Source organism: Dysidea avara, chromosome 12 (assembly GCF_963678975.1).
Source record: "Dysidea avara chromosome 12, odDysAvar1.4, whole genome shotgun sequence".
Classification (NCBI taxonomy): domain Eukaryota; kingdom Metazoa; phylum Porifera; class Demospongiae; order Dictyoceratida; family Dysideidae; genus Dysidea; species Dysidea avara.
This window is the reverse complement of record NC_089283.1, coordinates 26,230,016-26,254,652: the sequence shown is the minus strand read 5'-3', so window position 1 is coordinate 26,254,652 and position 24,637 is coordinate 26,230,016. Positions and strand designations below refer to the sequence as shown.

At 42.8% G+C, this 24,637-nt stretch overlaps 1 protein-coding gene across 3 annotated transcripts in view; it reads right to left on the bottom strand.

Annotated features, from left to right (window-relative positions):
- The window catches only part of LOC136239987 (cullin-3-like), a 51,721-nt gene extending 28,755 nt beyond the window's left edge, over nucleotides 1-22,966 (bottom strand). The window contains exons 1-5 of one of the 3 annotated variants that reach the window (XR_010693623.1): nucleotides 22,781-22,966; nucleotides 22,659-22,706; nucleotides 22,538-22,606; nucleotides 3,982-4,095; nucleotides 3,860-3,931 (exon numbers count right to left, since the gene is read on the bottom strand). Coding sequence is in view for 2 of the 3 variants with exons in the window: in XM_066030776.1 (XP_065886848.1) it covers nucleotides 3,860-3,931; nucleotides 3,982-4,095; nucleotides 22,538-22,606; nucleotides 22,659-22,706; nucleotides 22,781-22,891 (414 nt within the window). In the remaining variant the exon portion in view is untranslated. Of the gene's footprint in view, nucleotides 1-3,859; nucleotides 3,932-3,981; nucleotides 4,096-14,879; nucleotides 14,917-14,971; nucleotides 15,074-22,537; nucleotides 22,607-22,658; nucleotides 22,707-22,780 lie in introns of those variants that run through there. The other 2 variants (XM_066030776.1, XM_066030777.1) reach the window with 2 other exon arrangements.
- Nucleotides 22,967-24,637: the final 1,671 nt, after the last annotated feature.

Sequence of the window (24,637 nt, the reverse complement as noted above, 5' to 3'; positions counted from 1 at the left end):
TAGTTTACTAGTGATTTATAAAAAAAAGAAACTAGTAAACTTAGAAGGAATTTAATTATGGTACGGTAGTACCATTTAAGTACGGATCACCCCGAAAATTTCATGCGCTGCCCAAAATCCCGCCTTCAAAAATATCCTAGAGACATTTTACATGACAAAAAATCACCTTTACAGAATAGTACTAGTCCATATAATATATAATACAGCATTAAATATCAGGTCACTGGATATAGAATTTTAAATAATCGCCAAAACTCGGAATTTTAGTCTCACTGTCTCACAGTCACAAGGCTAGAGGCCGAACGAAGCAGCACACAGTCGCCATTTTATGCCACAACAACAATTTCACCGGTGGGATGTGCCTTTTGGGGTTCCGACGAGTGTAGGCCCTCTGTGCCTTGTCTTTTATCTTCAATCAGGCTGCTTGTCTTCTTTAATCCAACGAAACCATATTGAGGCGTCAATTTTCTGTATCAGCAATTTCAGTAAATCAGGCGCGCACGCCCACAGCCAGTCTTTGGCCGGCTGTGGGTGCACGCCTGGTTTAAACGTTATTATATTTTCTAGTGACTGACTGTTGCCTTCAGACAAGCGTAACTCGACAAACTTTGTTGACAGTGAAAAGTGTCAATTTGACGGTAGCACATGATGGCCCCTTCATAATGGAAATCGTCCGTATTTTTGATAGTGGCTACTTTAATTGCAGAGGTGCTTTTTAAACAGTTCTTGATTTGTAACATAGCTGACAACGAACATAATGGATACTTCACTTTTCAAATGATAATTGATAGCTGGGGTGTGCAGCACCATTTCTTTCTTTTGGTGCAGTATGCGTGGGTTCGCCAGTCATAATCATTATATTTTAAAAAGTAGTTAACAAACAGGTACGTAAGTAGGGACCATAGCACATTGATACTGAAAATAAACTACAGGCGCTTACATTTGCAGCCATAACTTCTGTTTGGATTAGTCTACAATGTTGCAATTTGGCTTTAAATGTTCACCATGGATTAGCACATCAGCCAAGGTATAGTGTTAGCCTTGTAGTCACTTGCACATATGGATATGAAGGCAGTTTGGTAGAAGAAAAGATGACAATCTTGTTTACGTTTTTCACATTGTAAACAAATGCACATGACACACGTACTGTTGAAGCTACAGAAACAAAGATTTTCGAACTCTCCATGAGCAGGCGAATAAGATGGTATATGGTTTGAATCGATTTGAGTCTTCCTTCTTCCAAGTACTGGCCCAATAAAAACTTGCGTATTTTTCTTTGCAGTTACGAATTATTTTTAAAATTCAATTTTCTCAATACACACGCTTGTGCAAACAAGTCGGGTTTTGCTGAGACAGTCACAAATAGTTATCATAATCATGATATGTTGCATCCTACAATCATGAAAGTAACACAACTGCTCAGCCCTATAACTCTTGCTCTATAATGTTTTAAAAACAAATACCTTACTACAGGTCTGGGTGGGAATATTTTACTAACACGCAACTAATTTTTACTGAGAAATTTTGTACGCTGTAGACACACGAAACAAGACAAAGAAAAACAACAAAAAGAGAGAAGATTTGGGACTATTTTGGAAAGCTCGAAAAATGTTTAAAACTACTTTTCTGATATATAATAATTATTGTTCACCCTTAATGGCACTAAATCCTAGAAGGTTGCTTTTGGTGTGCATTCTATTACAGAGCTTTAAAATTATTATGGTTAATGATAAGTAAAGGGCAGACACCAGAAAAGGAGCATACCACAATTGTGCATGCTGTTGTGGCAAGAAATGGTGGCTGTGCGCTGTTTCACAGTAATACTATCCCTTTTAGGCGGCAATGTATATAATCTATGTAATTCACCACATTTCATAATTCATAAATTATTTTGTAATTCGGTAATTATGTTTCTATGCACTGCTTATGAATCGTAACTTGAACAAACCACTTAAAACAAACAGAAGCACTCCTTGTGTTGTAATGCAATATTTAAAGTTATTAATTCAGTAGGGATAATACGTAGTGAAACGAGATGAATGATGAGTAAATGTCTATACTGGCATGTTATAACAATTATTTAGTTCAAAGCCAAAGTAAGAATTTTTCCACCAAGCTTCATATGCTGTAATTCATCTCTGCTTGGATCTTAGAGTAGCCCCTCTATTATCCAGCCATTGATTATCCTGTTATCTGAACTGCAGAAATGACTGTTCTATTAGAGTATTTTGATGAAGGTGTACATTCTATTAGAGTAATTGAATGGAGTTCTGTATAATGAATGGGTTTGTATTATTTGAACTTTTGATTATCCAAACTCACCCAGGGCATAATGAGTTTAGGTAATGGAGGAAGCACTGCTATAGCATACAATGTGACTGTTACTACAGTAACTGCTATATCAGAGTACCATACTGCTAGAAATTTCGAGGGGTGAAAATTTCATGAATCTCATGCTAAGTTTGTGTAACTGTTTTGAGGCTTATATATATATAACCATTTTCTAGATTTCGTGAATTTGAAAATGCAAAAATACACTGTTTTATGTTATCGTTTTTGTTTCACTAGTTGCTATTCCTAGTAAAATAAGTTATATGATACGGACATGTGATAGTTCTATTAGAATAGTGTACATGGAGCTTTATGATAGGGCAGGTACTTCAGTGTGATAAGAACACACTAGGACATGCACACCTAGACATGATTCTAGGGGGATTTACCAGTTTCCAGTCGGTTTTCTCGCTAACTGCTGCAAACTACTGCACAGAACAATGAATTACTCTAATACAACAATCACACTGTAGTTACAACATGCAATAGTATTCATAGCATTTGCCATGGGCCTGGGGTGGGGATGTAGTGATCAGTGTTGTTTTAGTAAGGACTTTTAGTACTACACTAGTAGTGATGTTGTGGCAGAGTTTACACTACTTAAGGGGCTCAGTAAAGACATGTTTGATGCCACGATATTTTCATGTAACGAAAGCCATAATGACACAAAATCAGGCTCAGAACAAATCAGCCAGTGCTACGAGAATTTGCTCAACATAGCCAAGTAAAGTAACATATTTCATGATAACTCAGTGAGGCTATGCACTGCTACTACTGTGCTAATATGGCACAAACGTGTCCACTTTAGTTGAGTGCTGGCTAGCAAAGAAGAAAGTTAGCAAGTTGTCACACACGACAACTACACCAGGTTCTTACAATTAGTGGTGGTACATGCAATAATATGTAGCGTTCCACTGATAATCAGATCAGTATTGAATCAGAGCCGATATTAGGCATTTTGGTACTGATCAGTATCGGTTATTTAGGTATTCGATTAATAGCCACTCACGCCAATCGTCATCATCATAACTATCAACATAAATGCTATGCTAGTAAAACTTGGGGCATAACAGGCTGGAAATAGTGTTGAGTATTCTAGCATAAAAGGTGTAGGAATTGCTTTGTTAAACATTGAGCAACTGCTACTTACCATGTTTACATGAAAAAGATTAAAATACTCTAATAGAACAGTCACTGTATTAGCTAACTTGAGAGGTGTGTAAATTCTATGGCAATTATTGGTATCGGTATCAGTGAAACTTTACTGCTAGGTATCGGTATTGGATCAGTAGGTATTTTTCTGTATCAATGGAATCCTACTAATATGGGCGCATGCACTAATATGGCATATCCCTACCACATGCAAACTAATGCAGTCTCCACACACACACACACACACACACACGCACGCACGCACACGCACACGCACACATACACACACACGCATGCACACACACACGCATGCACACACACACGCATGCACACACACTAGGAAATACAATAGACTACTAACACTAGACTAACTCACCTCTTCTCTAAACAGAACTAATCCCATATCATATACCGTATGTTGTTCATGTTGTGGAACATATACTCTATCCTGTGATGCCATTAACAAGTGATGTCATCACATCCATTACATCACATTACCATGTACATGAGTATGTCCCTAATCATCACCATGGCAGTCTGGTGGTCTGCCCATGCCTCCCCTAATGTTTCCAGGAAGTTGTTATGCATTGAAGTCATCACATCATCTTTGACCTGTTTCCATATAATAAGCATCACATTACAGTTAGATCTTCACAAGCATTATTACTATCCTTGGCCATTAGCTAACAACAAACAACACAACACGACACAAATAGTAGTATACAACATAGATCAAACACAAGGTGTACAGTTGTTTAATTGGGGAACAAGTTGATGTTATGCTACTTCTAAACACCAGGCATCCATGCAGTTAATACTATTCCATTCTAACTAAATAATCAACCATGTATATAATTTGGTATCATTAATTCAGCTATACAATTAGATTTGTAAATACAGTAATTTAGCGTATTTCATAATTCATGAGTTATTTTGTAATTCGATAATTACATTGCTATGCACTGCTAAGGAAGCATAACTATAACAGACCACTTTAAACTAGAGATGTACCAATCTACCGATCTCAACAATTTGAACAAAATCAGTTCTGTTGAAGCCACCGATTCATGATACTAATTTTTCTTATCATCATTTCTTCAAACATACTAGTCTTCTATCATTTCTCTGCTCCAATTATGAAAAAGCTAAAGCATAGTGCCATTTCTTTGCCTGGTGCTCATTAAAACTACGAGAAGCCATATAAATACACGTGAGTTAGCTGTTTTAATTACTGAAACTTACCATTGAACTTACCAGAGGTCCTTGGCAGAAAATAATGAATAGTGCTACACCATATCAAATAGACTAAACTATTAGAATCTCTGCTATAACAACCTACAAACTACTATAACGATTTTGCTCATGTGGGTGTGTACGGACAAACATAGATAGGTACACACACACACGCACGCACGTACACACACACACGTTTTACGAAAACAATTTCAGTAAACCAGGCACATGCCCACAGTGTGTCCATAGTGTGTCTATCGTGTTTTCTTATGTGAATCATATAAAAGCCTCAAGTCGAGGCTGCTCTTCATTTTCGTTATTGTAAGTACGGGTAATGCCCCCAATTCAACTCAATGGATACACTATCTCTGGTAGCTTAAGAGGCCTTCAATGTTGTTGTTAAAACCGAAAGGGAAGACCACTCACAAAGAGTAATAATACCCGTATTTCAGATCACCAAGAAGAAACCACCTCAGAGCAAAATTTACAGTATGTGTGTGGAAGTTTAATACAGACTTATTTTAGCTTTAAATTCTTACATCCTGGTTACCTTTTACCATTTTAAATGTTTTTGCCTGACAAACAAACATAGGCAGATAAGTAGGTACACACACGTTTTCATGAAAACAATTTCAGTAAACAAGACGCGTGCCCACAGCCAGCCTTTCCTGGTTTAAAAATACATTACAACTGTACAGCTGGGTAGGCTGGGAGCAATATACTGACCCTGAAGAACAGCCTTTAGCTAATCAGCAATGTCCTTCAACCTTGCTAAAACTGTACTTGTTAATAAGCCTTTACCATAATGACGTCACATCGGTTTTCTACTTGGGGTAATCTTATATTTTCGAGTATTGCATCCTATGACGACAAGTTTTTCATGAACCATTTACGTAGTTGTTAATAAAGGATGACATTGAAGCGAAGTTACCAGGTATGGTTACAACGTGTATAAAGGAATGTTATTTCTACTCAACCTTCAAAACCAGCTGAATTTTCAAAACCCACGTAAATGATTTTATTCCACTGCGTTATACACGTACCTGTTAGTTTTAGCTCAATATCTTCTTCCACAAACGATCGATCTTCATTTGCCGACCTGTACTTGAAAACATTAGAGTACCCCAAATAGAAGTCGCCATTTTTTGTTCTGGAAAAAGCTTATTGCTAGCTTTGGTGTAAAACATGGAATCCTAATTTCTGTCATTTATAAACAGAAACGTGTGTGTGCATGTGTGTAGTGTGTGTGCATGTGTGTAGTGTGTGTGTGTGTGTGTGTGTGTGTGTGTGTGTGTGTGTGTGTGTGTGTGTGTGTGTGTGTGTGTGTGTGTGTGTGTGTGTGTGTGTGTGTGTGTACGTGTAGTATGTGTGTGTGGTAGTGTGTGTGCGTGCGTAGTGTGTGGTGTGCGCGTGTGTAGTGTGTGGTGTGCGCGTGTGTGGTGTGTGGTGTGCGCGTGTGTGGTGTGCGCGTGTGTAGTGTGTGGTGTGCGCGTGTGTAGTGTGTGGTGTGCGCGTGTGTGGTGTGCGCGTGTGTAGTGTGTGGTGTGCGCGTGTGTAGTGTGTGGTGTGCGCGTGTGTACTGTGTGGTGTGCGCGTGTGTAGTGTCAGGCAAAATCCAGTTATACCTCCCTGCGGTGTCTGACAGGCAACGGCTTTGTCGGCTAAAATAACTGGTACACAGTGCCTCAATTGTGCGGTGTTTCGTTCTGACTTGTCAGTAGTCTCAGTACCCACACAAAAGTACTGTGTTTTGTACTATTGTGGTTTTGTGAGCCTTTAGTATGTTTCTTAATTTGCACGAGTTGAGAATCAATGATAAGTGGCCTTTTAGGTGCTGTCGGTTGTTTTAACAACCATTGTCGTTCCTGGCTTAATGTTGGTTGCTGGAATATGCGTTCCCTAGTAGAGCCTGAAGGTTCTGTTGCTACTGCGTCTGTGAGGAGAGGAGTCCAAGTTGATCGGAAGATAATTTTTTTAGTAGAAGAGCTGTGTCGTTTTAACATGAGTATCACAAGAGTAAGTGAAACTAAATGGTTTGGCCAGGGAGTGTATGAGGTTGATGTCTTTATTATATGGTCTTGCCTAGTGAAGATGATCCTATGATGAGGAATGAGGATAGTGACAAGTCCTGCTGTAGCTGCACCTGGAGGAATTCTGGTGAGTGTTGGAAGGCTATCAGTTCTGAAATTGTATATGTACAGCTCAAACTTCAGTGTTGTAGTTACCGCAGAGGAAGAAGGATGAACCAGGACTTTTATTCGTCTGTTAGTTATCTGTAACACAATTTTAGCCCTTAACAATTTATGATCAGTCCAACAATCTGCCCCTTACGAATAACAGAAACATCGTGACAAAATTCCCTTTGAGTTTGATGCATTAGAATGTAATAGGATAGTAGAATGTCTTTTGTGATGGATCAGTGGATGCTGGAAAGGAACTACTTGGTAAAGAAAGATTGTCGTCGTCAACCAGACTGGTATAACAATAGTGATACTACTCTACAACCATTAATAACATCTCTTAATGCTCTGCTAGCTCGGTGGCTTCGGTCTCAGTGTCACAGGGATAGACAAAGATATGTCGATATGAGGAGGAGTGTGACTACAGCAGTGAGGAAGGCTAAGAATGATTGGTTCTAAGGATATTGAAAATACTGTACAGAATGGTGTAGTTGGTGATGCTTGGAAGTACATAAGAGATATTCAAAGAGGAAGAACTGGCTTACAACCAACAAAGCCAAAAGCTATTAGAAATCTTAATGGTGACCTATGTTCTACTTCAACCAAGAGCTTGCAGAGATGGCAACAACATTTTAACTCTGTGTTAAACACATCTGGTGTTATAAATTGATTCCCTTCCATCTTCTGTTGTTCAAAGTGATTTGGCTGATGTTCCTTCCCTCAGAAATGCATTGTGTTTGGTTGCAGGTAACAAGGCTGGTGGAAACAATGGGATCTAACCAGAAATGGTGAAGGTTTGTTCTGATGAGTGGTTGAAGTACCTGCTAGATCTGTTTACTAATGTTTGGGATGTTGGGAGTGTGCCCCAGGATTGAGAGATGCCACATTAGTACCCATACCTAAAGGAGATGGCATGGGATCAGTCTACTTGACGTAGTAGGTAAGGTGTTAGCTAAGGTCATCCAACAGTGTTTACAAACAATTGTGGAGGAAGAAGTAGCTGATTCTCAGTGTGGTTATCGCTGTAATCGTGGGTGTAATGACATGATTTTCTGTGCTCGCCAATTGATAGAGAAGTCAAATTGAACATAACACCAAGTGTATGTTCTACCAGTTGAACACAGTGAATTAGGTGGAAAATAGCCTCCTTCTGGTTTCAATAGTGGCACACGTGTTATCGCGTGCGGAGAGCATGTAAAGGGCCTAAGTTGTGAAATTAAGTCAATTCTAAGCTGCATTTTCTCAAGTACAGGCTACCCCTACTTGTACGTATGTTGGATACAACGGAGCAGAATCTGGACACCCTGATAAGGTCTGTCTCAGCCTTATCGTGGACAGCCAGAAGGCGACCAAGCGCAACTTGGATGAGAAATTCAAGAAGCTGGAGGAGGACGCCACAGAGCGGGCGTTCAAGAGGGCCAAAACAGACCGCCCGCTCAAGTTCCAGAAGAAGGGCCATGAGAAACAGTATCTCTTAATTCCGAGATCGGAGACAGGATAGAGTCGGTAGCAAAGAAAATTAAGACGATCAACATGCCTTCGGAGAAGGATGTCAAGGTGGCCCAGGACACCCTCAATGAATTACACAAAGGCACTGACTGAATGCCAGAAACACATCCGCATTGCAGACCAGTCCAGGAACAGCTGGAGGGCAGCAGTGGTATACAAAGCTGGGGGGCCTGGGTGATAGCAAGGAGGACAATGATAAGATTAAGCAGGCGGACAGGGATGTGGAGCACAAGGTGCAGCAGCAAAGGAAGGAGAACCCACCAAACAGGCACTAGTCCCCCCACTACCACCTCTATCTATCTACCCTGATTATGGCCCATGTAACGTTGTGAACTGGAACTATTATTATTATTATTGTAAAATGATCTTGTAAATGTATGTATGATTATTGTTGTTGTAACATATACCAGTAATTGGATTGTGTACCTTAATTAGAGTGAGTGCATTGTAATTGGAGTTTGGTTGTAACACGTGTGAAACTACCGACGCTGCTTGAAGGAGAGGCTTTGGCGGTTTCGTTGGAACTGACACAAGAACAGCAAGATGACTATGTGGTAACAAAGAAGGCTATGGAAAAGGCGATGCTACCCATGAATTCCGTTTCGCTGGACGACTTTCACCACAGGAAGCTCCGCCCTGGCGAAGCGATATCAGTTTACGTCCATGATTTAAGAAAGCTTCTCTCTCATGCCCTTCCAGAAGTAGCGAATGACACGAAGGAACCACTGCTCTTACACCAGTTTTTGTCGGGAATTTCTGAAGCCATTGCAAGACAGCTAAGAGCGTCGGGCGAAGTAACCACATTAGATAAGGCGATGACACGTGCAAGATTACTGATGACAATTGAGTCTGAGCCTGTGGCAACTATTGCAGATAAGACTCCAAGCCTCCTTGCAGAGAAACCTAATGAAACCCGGCTTCTGAGAGAGCAAATAGCAGTTTTGACAGAGCAAGTGGCCGCTTTGACAACAAAAGTAAATCAGCCACCCAGAAGTCACCCTCGATGCTTCAATTGCAATCAAGTGGGACATCTTCAACGTGATTGCCGAAGTCAACGATGTTACTTCTGTGGCAAGTTAGGCCACCTCTCTAAGGATTGCTGGTATCAGGGAAACGACAATGGGGCGCCTATGAGGGGCAACAGGCGTCCTTAATTGCAAGCCCTGCAAGTGACTTATACATGCACAATGAAAACACAATCATCACAGTAGCAGCAGTTAAGTCCACAGCAACACTTATCAAGGGAAGGCTGGGAGGTGCATCAGTGGAGTTAATGCTGGACTCTGGGTCATCAGTCTCATTGATGCTCTGAAAGGTGCTGGTAATGTTGTTCAAGTGTCATCAGCAAGACAAATTCGGTTGGTAACAGCATCAAGTGACCGTTTGCCGATCATAAAACATGTGAAGGCCCCAGTACAGTTGGATGAGTTATGTGTCATACATGAGTTATTGTAGTAAAAACCCTTGTGGCTCCTGTGATTCTTGGAATCGACTTTTTGCAAAAAAATGAGTTGATATTAGACTTTACACAAACCCCAGTAGTAGTACGTAGCAGTTCCCAAAAGAGAGATGCTTTAACAGAAAATAGTATGGCCATAGCCCAAGTTGTTCCAATATATGAAGCAGCAAAATCAATGCTACCCAAGTTTGTGCCATTTCAGTTGACCAAGAATCAGAGGTTGATGTAGTAGATGATTGTGCTGTTCCTAATTACAATTCCCCGCCAAATGTTGAGCTGCCTGCATGCACACTCACTGGTTCTAAATATCTTCTTGAGCAATACCACACTCTGTTTTGTACCAAACCAGGGTATACTGAGGATGCTTGGCACTATATTCCTACATCTGGCAACTCAGCAAAAGTGCCACCTAGGCGTATTCCAGCCCAGTATCGTGAGGAAGTAAGCCAGCAACTTCAAACAATGTTAGATGAAGGCATTATTACACGTAGTAAAAGTCACTGGATGGCACCAGCTGTTTTTGTCCCCAAAAAATCTGGGCAATTAAGAATATGTATTGATTTTAGGGAGTTAAATAAACGGACCACAAAGGATTCCTATCCCTTACCCCTTCCTGATGAGGTGCAGGACAAACTTGCAGGGTCAAGGGTTTTCTCCACCCTTGACCTGCATAGTGGCTACTGGCAGCTACCAGTCAACCCTGAAGATCGTGAAAAGACTGCCCTTTGTCCTGGTCCTGGCATGGGGCTGTACGAGTTCTGCAGAATACCATTTGGGCTATCAGGAGCTCCCAGTTCATTTCAGCATCTGATGGATAAAACACTACAGGGTCTCCCATTTGTCACCATCTATTTAGATGATATTCTCGTTCATTCCCAAAGTGAAGTCTCTCATAAGGAACATCTTGATAATTATAGTGTTTAAACGTTTGCTGGATGCTGGTTTAACCTTGAGGGGCTCAAAATGTCACATAGGAATGAATGCTGTGCACTACTTAGGCCATGTGTTTTCAGGTACAGGTATGTCACCTGATCCCAACAAGGTACAAGTATGTCACCTGATCCCAACAAGGTACAAGTATGTCACCTGATCCCAACAAGGTACAAGTATGTCACCTGATCCCAACAAGGTACAAGTATGTCACCTGATCCCAACAAGGTACAAGTATGTCACCTGATCCCAACAAGGTACAAGTATGTCACCTGATCCCAACAAGGTACAAGTATGTCACCTGATCCCAACAAGGTACAAGTAGTTGTAACGTGGCCCACTCCAACCAATCCCACTGAGGTGAGCCAGTTTCTTGGCCTGGCTTCATATTATAGACAATTTGCTAATATTGCCTCTCCTTTGTACTCTCTTACACATGATGGCATGACCTTTTCATGGAATGGTGACTGTGTAAATGCCTTTGAAATGCTTAAGCAATGTTTAACTAAGGCACCAGTCCTTTCTTACCCCTTGTTTGGCCCAAATGCTGCAGAATTCATACTCGAAACAGATGCTAGTGCAGTTGGTCTAGGAGCTGTTTTAGAGCAAGATGGGCACCCAATTGCTTATGCTAGTCGGTCTCTCACTAAATCAGAGCGCAACTACAGTGTCATTCAGCGAGAATGCTTAGCCATTGTGTTTTCATTGAAGCAATTCCGCCACTACTTACTTGGTCGATGATTTAAATTATATACAGACCATGCTCCATTGCAATGGCTATCAGCACAAAAGATGGAAGGTATGCTGTGATGATGGTCTCTGGCTATACAGGAATACGATTTTGCAATTGTTTACCGTAAAGGATCTGCGAACAGTAATGCTGATGCACTTTCCCGTGTTACAACCTCACTATGTGCTGCTACCATAAGCTTACCGCTTTACTCTCATGAGGACCTCCGTACCAGTCAGTCTAAGGACGCCATCTTGTCAACTGTTCTTCAAGCCCGTCTGGCTTTGACAGATAGTCCACAGAGTGCAAAGTGGAATAAGCCACCACTCTATAGGTATAAACAGCTTTGGCACCAACTCAAAGTAATTGATGGTGTACTATGCCACCAGTATTCACCCAGTCCTATGCAGCAGATGGTCACAGTGCCCCTTCTGCCCCCAAGTCTCAAGAAAGATGCCCTCAACCGTAACCATGATGCTCTGACAGCTGGCCACTTGGGAGCACACAAGACGCTTGAACATTTACGTCGTGATGCATTCTGGATCAATATGGCCAAGGACGTTGAGGAATACTGTAAACAATGCTCCACCTGCCAGCAGTCAAAACTGCCCATGCCACAACGTGCACCATTACAAAACATCCCCATTGGTCAGCCATGGCAAATGATAGCGGTGGACATCTTGCAAGTGCCAATGTCAACAAATAATAATCGCTATTTGCTGGTGATACAGGATTATTTTACTAAGTGGGCTGATGCCATCCCCCTTCCAGATCAAACAGCGTCTCGTATCACAACAGAGCTTATCAAGTTTTTTAGCACATATGGTCCACCCCAAATATTACACTCTGATCAAGGTCGTAACTTTGAAAGTGCAGTGTTTACGCAAGTCTTACATGCATTCGGTGTTCAAAAATCACGGACTACTCCATACCACCCCCAAGGGGATGGTATGGTAGAAAGGTTCAATAGGACCTTGCTAAAGCTGTTGCGAACATATGTTGAGTCACAGAGTGACTGGGAAACTTACCTGCCATATGTATTGTATGCTTATAGAACATCCCAACACACCACAACAGGAGTTTCTCCGTTTTTGCTTTTGTATGGCAGGCATCCATCACCATGTCCAATGGCAACACAATTAGGTTATGACCCACAATCTTACCTGGCTCAAATTCAAGCCAGACTTGCAGAACTACAAGACTTTGTCCACACTAACATCTCCAAAGCGGCTTGTTCGCAAAAGCTCCATTATGACCAATGTACCAAGCAACCTGCATTTGCTGTAGGCAACCTAGTTTGGTTGTCTATCCCTACAGCAGGGAAACTTGATCCTAGGTGGGAAGGGGAGTGGGTTATTAAATCTATGAAAAGTCCCATTACTGCAGAAATTTGTGATGGCAGACGTACTAGAGTTGTGCATACTAATCGATTACAACATCGTTATATTCCAGGCCAACTTGACACCGCTGAACTAGATGACATCAACAACAGACATGAGTGTACAGACTGGGCCCCTCCTTCAGTTGACCATATTGTACTCTCTCCAGCTGAACAAACTGTGACCCCACGCTATCCCCAAAGAAACAGAAGACCACCCGAGTATTATAGACCATAAGCTTGTGGTCAAGCTTCATCTGGAGGGGGCGAATGTAACATTGTGAACTGGAACTATTATTATTATTATTATTGATAATATTGTAAAATGATCTTGTAAATGTATGTATGATTATTGTTGTTGTAACATATACCAGTAATTGGATTGTGTGCCTTAATTAGAGTGGGTGTGCTGTAATTGGAGTTTGGTTGTAACACGTGTCGATTATTGAGTTTTCAATTCTATTATTACAGCCCACAATGGCACCAGCCAGGCCCCATGCTGCCGTCAATGCTTTCACCAAGTTACTGAGGCCACTGATCAGATACTGGCGTGGCTAGGGCTTGAGAGCTCTGCTTTATCTTGATGACGGGATTGTAGCAGTATCAGGTGAGTCAGACACAAAAGGTGCTAGTTATAGGGTAAGAGGGGACTTGGTAAAGGAAGGGTTAGTGGAGCATACAGCTAAGTGGAGCATACGGCTAAGTGCTCCTGGATGCAATCCCAACAAACCTCATGGCTTGGTTTTGACCTGGACTTGGGCCGAGGGATGATATCCGTCCCAGAAGAAAACACTGCAGCCTTGAAAGGGCAGTTGAGCCTGGTGGTACAGGCGGGCCACCTGAAGACCCACCAACTGGCTAGCATTATCAGCAAGATAATTTCCATGTCCTTGGCTGTGGGCCTGGTCAGCTGGCTCATGACTAGGGTATGTACTAATTGCTGAACAGCCAACAGTACTGGTGTCAGTCCCTCACCGACAGCTGAGGCAACAGCAGAGCTGCAGTTTTGGCTGGATCAGATTGACAGTATCAACGGCCAAGAGATTTGGCACAGCCCCTCAGCGGTGAGAGTAGTATACTCTGATGCAAATGACACAGGCTACGGAGACTTCATGGTGGAGCATAGGTGCTATGTTGCCCAAGGGGCATGGTCAGCTGAGGAGAGAATAAAGAGCTCCACATGGAGAGAGCTGAGAGCTGTGCGGATGGTACTTGAGTCTCTGTTACCAAAGCTCAGGAATAAGAGAATACGTTGGTTCTCAGACAACCAGAATGTTGTCAGAATCCTTGACACAGGGAGTAGGAATCCACCCCTGCAGGAAGAAGCGCTAGCAATATTTTCCGTTGCTTCATGGAACCTGATTCGCATTGATCCAGAATGGATCCCTTGTACAGAGAACCTGCAAGCAGATTACCTGAGCCATCTCCAGGATAGGGATGACTGGGCCATACAGCCTTTTGTATTCCAGGAGTTTGATCAGCTTTGGGGGCCACATTCAGTAGATAGATATACAGATCACTTGAATACAAAGCTCCCACGATTCAACTCCAGGTATTGGTGTCCTAGCACTGAGGCAGTCGACGCATTCACCTGCAACTGGGGGCAGGACACTAAATGGGTGTGCCCACTGCCATAACTTGTCCCAAGGGTGATACGTCATGCACAGAGTACATGGGCTAAGGGGACCCGTGTTCCTATAATACTATACGACAGTACTCGTCAGCACTTTGATCCTCCCACACTACGTATACATATGAAGTTCTGGAGCCAGAGCAATAGCAGTAGATTGTTACTTGAGCATCCCCAGAGTCAGTTAGCAGCTGACTTTGAGTACACACAAAAACAACCTGCAAGTTACCCAATGGTCTCAGACTACAGGGCACCACACTAATAGAATATATTGTACACTTGAGATACACTGACCATCTATTAAAGGCTGTAACATGTACACTCTTCAACAACATACACACTCCTACCTATTTCTCTAGCCAATGAAACTGCTTCTTCTGCGTCCTACATAACATTCAAGCCCCTATCACAGTACCATATATCCTAAAACAGATGGCACCTTCACAATTCCATCAAATCCAGGAATGATATTCACTTGTGCCTTCATTGCAGTACGTTTACTAGCCAATTTATCTCCCATCACATCAATGGCATGTTGTTTAGGACCAATGAAAGCCACTCCTTGTTTGGCCTGGGGCACAATACATGATATACCATTTAGTAACAACAGCTTACCAATCTTTCAGCAAATCTTTGGTTTTCTGACAAGAAGCCATATCCAGGGTGAACCTATCACCATGGTGATGTAACTGCTGCCAAGCTAACATACACTCTCACCGCTTGTGCTCCGGTTTTATCAATAGCTCTCAAAATGGCATCCATATTGAGGTAACTGTCGGTAGCTAGTGCTGGTCCCACATTCACTCCTTCATCAGCCATCCAAGTATGTAACTAAGTATTGTGGGTTATATGTTATAACATGGCTTTGGCCATTTGTATGCATTCAGCTCTTAACCCTTTGGCCCCTAAAGCCAATATTTTGGCTTTGGTCCTTAAAAACGAAAGTTATTTTACGAAAAATACGCATTTTCACATATAAATTTGGGCTCCTGTTACTCCATGTAGGAACAACCTATTCCTTTGTGGTTTGTGTTAAACTACTCACGAAGGATAGATCTACAACATCATATAACTTTTACTAACCTCCTTTGTTCCATCTCTCCTTTATGACAGGTAGTATCGTAGCAATTATTGTCTTAAAAATGGCCGAAAATTCTTTCAAATGCATATTGGCCTTACTTCACACTCAATCGTGCTACAATGTTCGGATAAAGCTTAGGGTATTACCCATTAACCACAGAGTAGCATGGTACAAACCATAGGATATTTCGTTTACAAGATACGTGTGTTTGAACGAATGCGTGTAACAAAAGCCAATATATTGGCTTTCGCATTTAACGGAACACTCCTTTATTAACATAGGGGCCAGAGTTAAGCATTCTAAAGGCTAATATGGGAACAGCCTCTGTATCCTTATGTGTACACCAAGTATAGGCCACAGCCTCTGTATCCTTGTGTGAACACTAAGTATAGGCCACAGCCTCTGTATCCTTGTGTGAACACTAAGTATAGGCCACAGCCTCTGTATCCTTATTTGTATACCAAGTATAGGCCACAGCCTCTGTATCCTTGTGTGAACACTAAGTATAGGCCACAGCCTCTGTATCCTTGTGTGAACACCAAGTACAGGCCACAGCCTCTGTATCCTTGTGTGTACACCAAGTACAGGCCACAAACAAGGATACTTGTAATATAACTTTTGAAATTAAATATTGTTACCAAAACATTTTTTTGTAACCACATCATCACGTAATTAAGCATAGCCTAATTTTGAAGGAGAACATTTTTGCGATTTCAAGGTTTAGCAAAAATCAATATCCATATGGTTTAATGCATTTTGGGAGTATTTGCAAATCCACAAAAAAAAATTAAAAGGTAAGACCACTCCAAATGAGGATGTAGTTTCCCATCCTCCGTTCACATAACTTCTGAGCACCCACATTAAATAGTCATTATTGCCATATTATTGTCATAATTCTCTAATTATGAGATTATTATTTCTTGGCAGTGCTACCACATGTATGGATCTGTGTAAAGCCTTCTGTTATGTGCTGAAACTCTGAAAGAATGGCTCAAAGAGGCATTGTAACTGAATGGTCATTTTGCAAAAGCAGATGATGGAATCTCAATCTCTGCACTGCATGGCATGTACAGCTATCACATTTGATAAGTAACTATAGCAAGTGCTCAAGAAATAATATAATAGTTCGGATTGTTTACCCGCGCTGTTGATGAAATATGAACGATTGTACCAGTTGTAATCTGTGAATATACCAAATTTACTAGTAGTTAGCCATGTGAATTACTACATAACTTACTAGTAGTTAGCCATGTGAATTACTACATAATTTAATAGTAGTTATCCATGTGAATTACTACATAGTTACGTGAGAACATGTGATCATCATCAACAAGGACTGGCAAAAGCTTTAGTGAATGCCTTCAAAACCATGACATGGGAGGCATCTCCTTAATATAATGATGTTCTGTGGGAAGGAAATTTGGATGCTCCAAAAGTCACTGTTGTGATGTGCAGCCATGCTTCATCTGTTGCTTGGAGAAGTCATCCTGTAGGAACTGAACTAGATATATATATAGATTACACGCACACACACACGCACTTGTAACACTAGGTATAATCATAGCACTGCACGAATGTATTAGATGTAACTTGTATGATTGTCACGTGATATGTTATGATCACCTCGTGTCATTCCTACATGGCGCCGCGAGCAGTTTCGCTGTGACCTTCGTCGACCGAAGACTATTCTAACCACCTGAGTGACCCCCTGTGCCGGTCGAGGCACCTGTAAAGGTTACACCGTAATTAGCTTACATTGTTTCTGTCGTACTTTGCCCCTAGACTTCCGCGATGCCATACGTCTTCCGACAGTCTGATCTACCCAAGCTCGACATACAAGTGGACCGTGGTGGTGATTTTGAGGCATGGAGGGCACAGTGGACGTCCTACTGCACACTATCAGGACTGGCCGGCGAATCAGCTGCCACCAAGGTACAGGTTTTGACATTGTGTTTGTCGAGGGAAACCCTCTCTATTGTAAATAACCTCGGCCTATCAGAGGAACAGCAAAGCGATTCCGCTGCAATCATACAGGCAATCAAACGGCACATAGATGGCCAGATCAATGAATCTGTTGAGTGCCGCAACTTGAGGAGCCGCAGGCAACAACCAGGAGAGAGTTTCGATGACTTTCTAGTAGCCCTGAGAGAGCTAACAAAGACTTGTAACTTTTGCTCCAATCCCTGTGCGCAAAAGAGCATCAGAGACCAGATCATCGAGGGGCTAATAGACCAGGACACCGTTGAGCACCTTCTTCGACAGCAGGAATTGACCTTGGAGGCTGCTATCACCATATGCAGAGCGCAAGAGGCTGCTAAGAAGCAGTGCCGATCAATCCAAGAGGGTACCCCAGCATCAGTATTAGCAATCCAACAACATAAACAGCAACCACTTCCTATCCAGCGAAAGCAACCACTCCAGAGGCCGCAACCACCCCAACAACGACAGCAGCAGTGCCCTGGATGTGGATCCAAACCACACTTGGGGGGACGAACGCACTGTCCAGCTTATGACAAAACCTGCCACCACTGTAGCAAAATAGGGCACTTTGCCAAAGTGTGCCGGGCACGCCAATCCCGAACACCAGGTACCACACAGCCACCAGCATACCCATCGGCGAATGTTATGTATATACCACCAGAGGACGCCACCATCACAGAACAAAGTCCCAACCACCTGTCCGCACTCAGACAAGTCACTGGTACAGACCATGCCCCAACCATCAGCATACAGGTCAGCACGGTAAATGGATCCGCTGTCACATCCATGCTCCCTGACACTGGAGCTGACATCTCAGCGGCAGGCCCACACCTCTTGACCCTACTTGACGAACACCCATCTAACCTCTTACCCTCACTTATATCACCACTCACAGCTAGTGGCCACAAGATGACACCTATGGGGAAGCTTCCCACTACTTTCTCACTCCAAGGCAGAACACACCGTGAAGAGATTCATGTCTTCAAGGACGTCACAGGAGTAATGATGTCATGGAAGGCCTGTAAAGCACTTGGAATCCTCCCACCCTGTTACCCAACACCGCTCCCGGTAGCCCCTGCTGCCATCAACGCCAAGGAACAGGCAACTCCACCAACAGTGACAATCAATGCAGCAATCCTACAGCCACCACTGTCATCCACAGACCAGCTGACTACTGCCTTTCCAACTGTGTTTGACGGACACATAAGGGTCATGCAAGGCGAAGAATTCCATATAGCAATAACAGACTCAGCCAAACCGTTTTGTGTTCACACACCTCGCACAATCCCTTTCGCCTACCGGGAGAAGCTCCAGGCTGAACTTCAATTGCTTGAATCACAACACATAATCACACCGGTTACCGAGGCTACAGCGTGGTGTGCACCAATTGTGGTGACACCAAAGAAGAACTCGGATAAAATTCGGATGTGCGTAGACTTGTCCCACCTTAACCGCTTCGTAATCCGTGAGAGGTACCAATCGCCCACACCAGCGGAAGCAGTTGCTGATATCGCCGCTAGTGAGGCCAAGATATTCACAGTGCTTGATGCACTAAAGGGCTACCACCAATGCCCCTTGAATGAAACCAGTCAACCCCTCACCACATTCATTACACCATTTGGGCGATACAAGTATTTACGTGCTCCCTATGGACTTTCGTCCATATCAGAACATTATAATCGGCGCATGACCGAAGCATTCAGGGGCCTCTCAGGATTCCGCCGCATAGTCGATGACTTTGTCATATATGACAGCAACATCAGTGAACACGAGAAACACGTGAAACAATTTCTGCAACGCTGCGCAGACTGCAATATCACCCTGAACACAGACAAGTGCCAATTCTTCAAGCGCCAGGTCACTTTTGCTGGCTTCCAACTGTCAGCAGAAGGGTATCAGGTTGACCCATCCATTACCTTGGCAATCACAGCCTACCCTTCCCCTACAAACCGCTCTGAGTTGAGATCCTTTCTTGGGCTTGTAAACCAGTTGTCAACCAGTACTAACACCCTTGCTACTCTCCTAGGCCCACTGAGACCATTGTTGAGTACCAAAAATGAGTTTATGTGGTCTGCCACCCAAGACGAAGCCCTTAGTCAGATCAAGAAATCCCTCACCACAGCCCCAGTGTTGTCCTTCTTCGATATCCACAAACCAACTCGCTTGTGTACTGATGCCAGCAGGCAGGGGCTAGGCTTCATACTACAGCAGAAGACAGCAGAGAGATGGGTCCTAGTTCAAGCAGGTTCACGTTTCTTGTCAGAAGCAGAGGCACGTTATGCTGTCATTGAATTAGAGATGCTCGCAGTTGCATGGGCTATTATGAAATGCCGCATCTTTCTAGCTGGGTTACCGCACTTCAACATTATCACTGACCACAACCCTCTAATATCGATCTTAAACACTCATCGCTTGGATGAGATAGAGAACCCGAGACTACAACGTCTGAAGACACGAATCATGGGATATAATTTCACAGCAGAGTGGACAAAAGGCAGTGGCCATCATGCACCAGACGCCCTCTCTCGGCACCCCACCATGGACCCGTGCGAGGAGGACACCATGGCAGAAACAGACTCCCAGCTCTGCCCGGAAATCACCATTTCAGAAATACGGGCTGTGAGCTGCCTGGGCTTCACCTTACCAACACGCCTCCAGGACTTAAGGGACAAGGCAGAACAAGACGTGGAATACCAGGACCTCTATAGCACCATCCTCAATGGATTCCCAGCACACCGCCGTCAACTCCCTGAAACCTGCAAGCAGTTCTGGGCTGTTAAGGGACATCTGAGCATAGAGGATGGCTTAATTGTACATGGTTGCCAGTTACTGGTCCCCAGAGCCATGCGCCGTCAAGTACTAGCAGATCTTCATGAAGCACACCAGGGTATAGTCCGCACCAAGCAACGGGCACGTTTGACGGTGTATTGGCCAGGAATCAATAATGACATCGAGAACATCATCACAGCTTGCCAGTTCTGCCAAGATCACTTACCATCCAATCCGAAGGAACCGATAGTGTCCAAGCCTAAACCACTACGCCCATTCCAAGAGGTTGCTGCTGACTTCGCCGCCTACGGTGGTAAACAATTTTTAATCATTGTTGATTGTTACTCTGATTGGCCAGACGTCATTCCAATGGGCTCCAACACTACTACTAGACACCTAGTTTCCGCACTACGTTCTACATTCTGCCGCACAGCAATTCCTGACATCCTGTGGTCAGATGGGGGGCCACAGTTTACAGCCAAAGAGTTTAACACCTTTGCTGCCCAGTGGGGCTTCACACATAAGATGTCATCACCCAGATACCCCCAGAGCAACGGTAAAGCCGAGGCAACCGTCAAATCGATGAAGAGGGTTCTTGCAGCATCCTGGGATCACCGCCAGCTTAATGACAATAGGCTGTGCAGAGCCCTCCTCCAGTATCGCAACACTCCCTCACGTAGAGACGGCCTATCGCCAGCTCAGAAACTCTATGGCCACCCTGTTCAGGACAGTCTGCCAGCCCATCGTCGCTCCTTTGCTCCAGAGTGGCAACGCTCCTCGCAGGAAGCAGACCAGCAAGCAGCCCACACATTGCGTCAGTCAGAGACATACTATAACACCCACACGCATCCACTTACAGACATTGAGATTGGGTCGGCGGTGGCGTTGCAAAACACACAGACCAAGCTTTGGGACACATATGCAACAGTCGTTGCAATTGGCCCTCACCGAAGATATCATGTCAGAACACAGAGTGGACGGGTTCTCGTACGCAACAGACGCTTCCTGAGACATCGGACACCTGCCTCTTGTGCTGCCTACACACCTCAGCAGATCATCCCTTCAAACTTACCTCAAGATTCACATACCCCCTCCCACGAACCGTCTCAATCTGCACAACAGCAGCGCCGTTCACAGAGATCTCGTAGAGCACCCGCACGTCTAATTGAGGACCCCACTTGGCCATAGCAGCAACATACGCACCCGTGCCCACCAAGGATGGGGGGGGGAGATGTAGGAACTGAACTAGATATATATATAGATTACACGCACACACACACGCACTTGTAACACTAGGTATAATCATAGCACTGCACGAATGTATTAGATGTAACTTGTATGATTGTCACGTGATATGTTATGATCACCTCGTGTCATTCCTACACATCCTTTGATGATATATGTAGAAGTCAGAATGTGTAATATATGGAAATATTCCATAGCTGGCACTTGGAGCTTTGCTTGGAGCTCAGCAATCTAAAACAGTACTCATAGTAGACTGCTGCTAAGCATGTGTCTCAAAGCACTAAATTATGCTGAATGACAAAAATGAAAGATTTTACAAGATTATGTGAAGCCTAACTGAGTATAAGCAAAGTCACAAGCTCAAGAAATGTGTCACCCAATGTTCAGAGACTAGATTTTATCTCGTTCTCTGGCTTTTTTTGCAAGCCTGTCAAAGCCCTCTTGGTCAACATACGTAAATGTCGTTTTCACTCAAGTACGTTGTAGAGATTGTGTTTGTATGTAAATCGATCTGTGTAGACCTGGCAGAAAAGCTACACCACTGTATTCAGCTGCTAAGTTTGAAGCATTGTATGTCACTGCTCTGGTCCAGTAGATTCATCGAGTGATAGCATAGCACTGTGAACCTTAATATCAAAATGATGAGTATGAAACAAGATTAATAACAGTACTGTGCATTCAAAACTGAGCTGCAGTTAGTTATTTGACCTCATTTCATAGTTAGTTTTGTGGCTCAAAGGCCACTGATGTAATAATGAATAATGATAAGCCTCCCTCCCACACCAAATTTTCAAAAAAACTCAGACAGGAAACTACATTCTCATTTGGAGTGGCCTAACATTGCTCAACCTCAAAAAATTGGCCCCTCAAATATTTATGCTATACCGTATTTCCTAGCTTTTGTAGATAAGCCTCTGTTATTGAACTAACCGATTGTGAATCAGCATCACTGTACACCGCCACAGTTCGTATTCCCATGTCACGACATGTCCGCATCACCTAGAATGCGGAGATACACAATACACTGATAATTATTCTATATGATACCCACCCTATAAGCAATTTCTCCTCTGTTAGCGATGAGAATTTTATCAAAAGTCTACAGAAATAAAAACAATTGTAATATATTACACCTACACCCGCGACAAAGGACAAAGGAACATCAGTAAGTACCTTCTCTGCATTTGCTTCGTCCGTACGGGTGCTGGCAGTTCTTGTCTTTGACGTGTGAAAAGTCCCCTTCGGAAATTTAAGAAGTCTTCTTATATTACAAAGTGACAACATCTTCGAGAAATAAAATGTACACGCCCACTGGTAATAGTCTCAACCGCCCGCCCATCTTTAGCGCGGGCGGCGCATACTACCACAGGAGGTCAGCAAAGCTTGACCTTCCCACACTATGTGCCATATCAGCAATTTTGTGCGGAATGAGTTTCTTGCCTAGACTCCTCATGCCAGTGATTGGCACCTGCATGCCCTAGTGACTATCACATATAATTATTCTACTGTAGCTTATATAACAGTCGGTGCTAACCCACAAAATGTTTACTGAATGGACTATGAATTTTCCAAGAGTTGTTGAGTTGACTTGGAACGTGCATTCATATAACAACCACATTCTGAAGAATGTCGGAAAATTGAAGGGTAATTGGGACCAATGCGGTAGCTTCTGAGAAATTAACCATGCCGGAATCTGCACCTGGTGTTAAAGCCGGGAGTAGAAGTCTTCTCTTACTGGCTGCTCACAATAATGAAATTCAACAAGCTACTATAAGTTAGCACTGCATGTGACACTGCAGAACTTTGATACTAGCTCATGCAGCATTCTACTACTACACTACAACACTTGTATAGCTAGCTTCCCTTGAACAATACCATGCAGAGACAGGTAGGTAACCATGGGAGGTTAATTAAGTCTACCCAAAATACTAAATCATAAGTGGAATCCATAAACACTTGAATTTCATTCACTATCAGTGTTTATTCTAGGAAATCTCCTTTGGAGGGAATCAGGGATTCAGGGGGTGACCATCATGTGCAGGTGAAAGTCTGTTATATAGCTAGTTGTCTAAGCTCACAACTATATAAAGCAGTTGAAATAGTTACCAATCTGCATGGCTAGGCATTTAAGGCTCATGAGTGTTGATTTTTGTGAAGCCAGTGGTAGAGCTTGATGCATGAGTGCACGGTAGTGATGACATAATGATGTATAGACATCTTCCAAGAAATAATTTAAAACTTAGGGTGTTTGAAATTAAATACTAGGGCATTTTCATGGTTATGGCAAAACAAGAAGTTTTCTTTAACATCATGCAGGCTTTCTGATATTATATCTGGGGGGTAGTTGGGATGGCTGTGCATGCCATTTTGAAAGTATAGATTTTACAAAATAATATACACTTTTTAAGATGGAATTTAAGGACAATGTTGAGAGTTAAGCATGCCTTTTTCTATATACTTGGGCTCTCAGATATCGAATAACCATCACTACAAGTCATAATATATACTGAGAGCACTTTAAGGTTTGTGTTTGCAACTCAGATTGAATCTCAGAGCATTTTTGATAAGTTTAGTGTGTCACTGCATGCTAAACCTAAATATAGTGTAGTAGTCACTCACAATTTTAGGGGATGAGTCTGAAATTTTATAGGGGGGAAGTTCCTCCCCTAACAGCCCTAGAATAAACACTATTCACTATATATGAAATCACCATACCCTGTATAGTTATATAGCTACCTAAACAAGGAGAAATTCCACTGCAGACATGACAGAGGTACGTCACCTTTACTATACTAGGAGGTTGAAAGAAGCTGATACCTTTTCTGGCACTGTGCCTTCAAACACACACACACACACACAGAAAACCCAGTACCACACACAGTGCACGAATAGTTACAACCTCTCTATTAAACCATTTTAACCTAGCATTGCATTAATTACACTATATTATAATGGTGATGCTAACTGTACAGTTGATTAAACTCTTGAGATTCCTGCAGATTAAACAGTTTAAGAGTGTTGTACTAATTT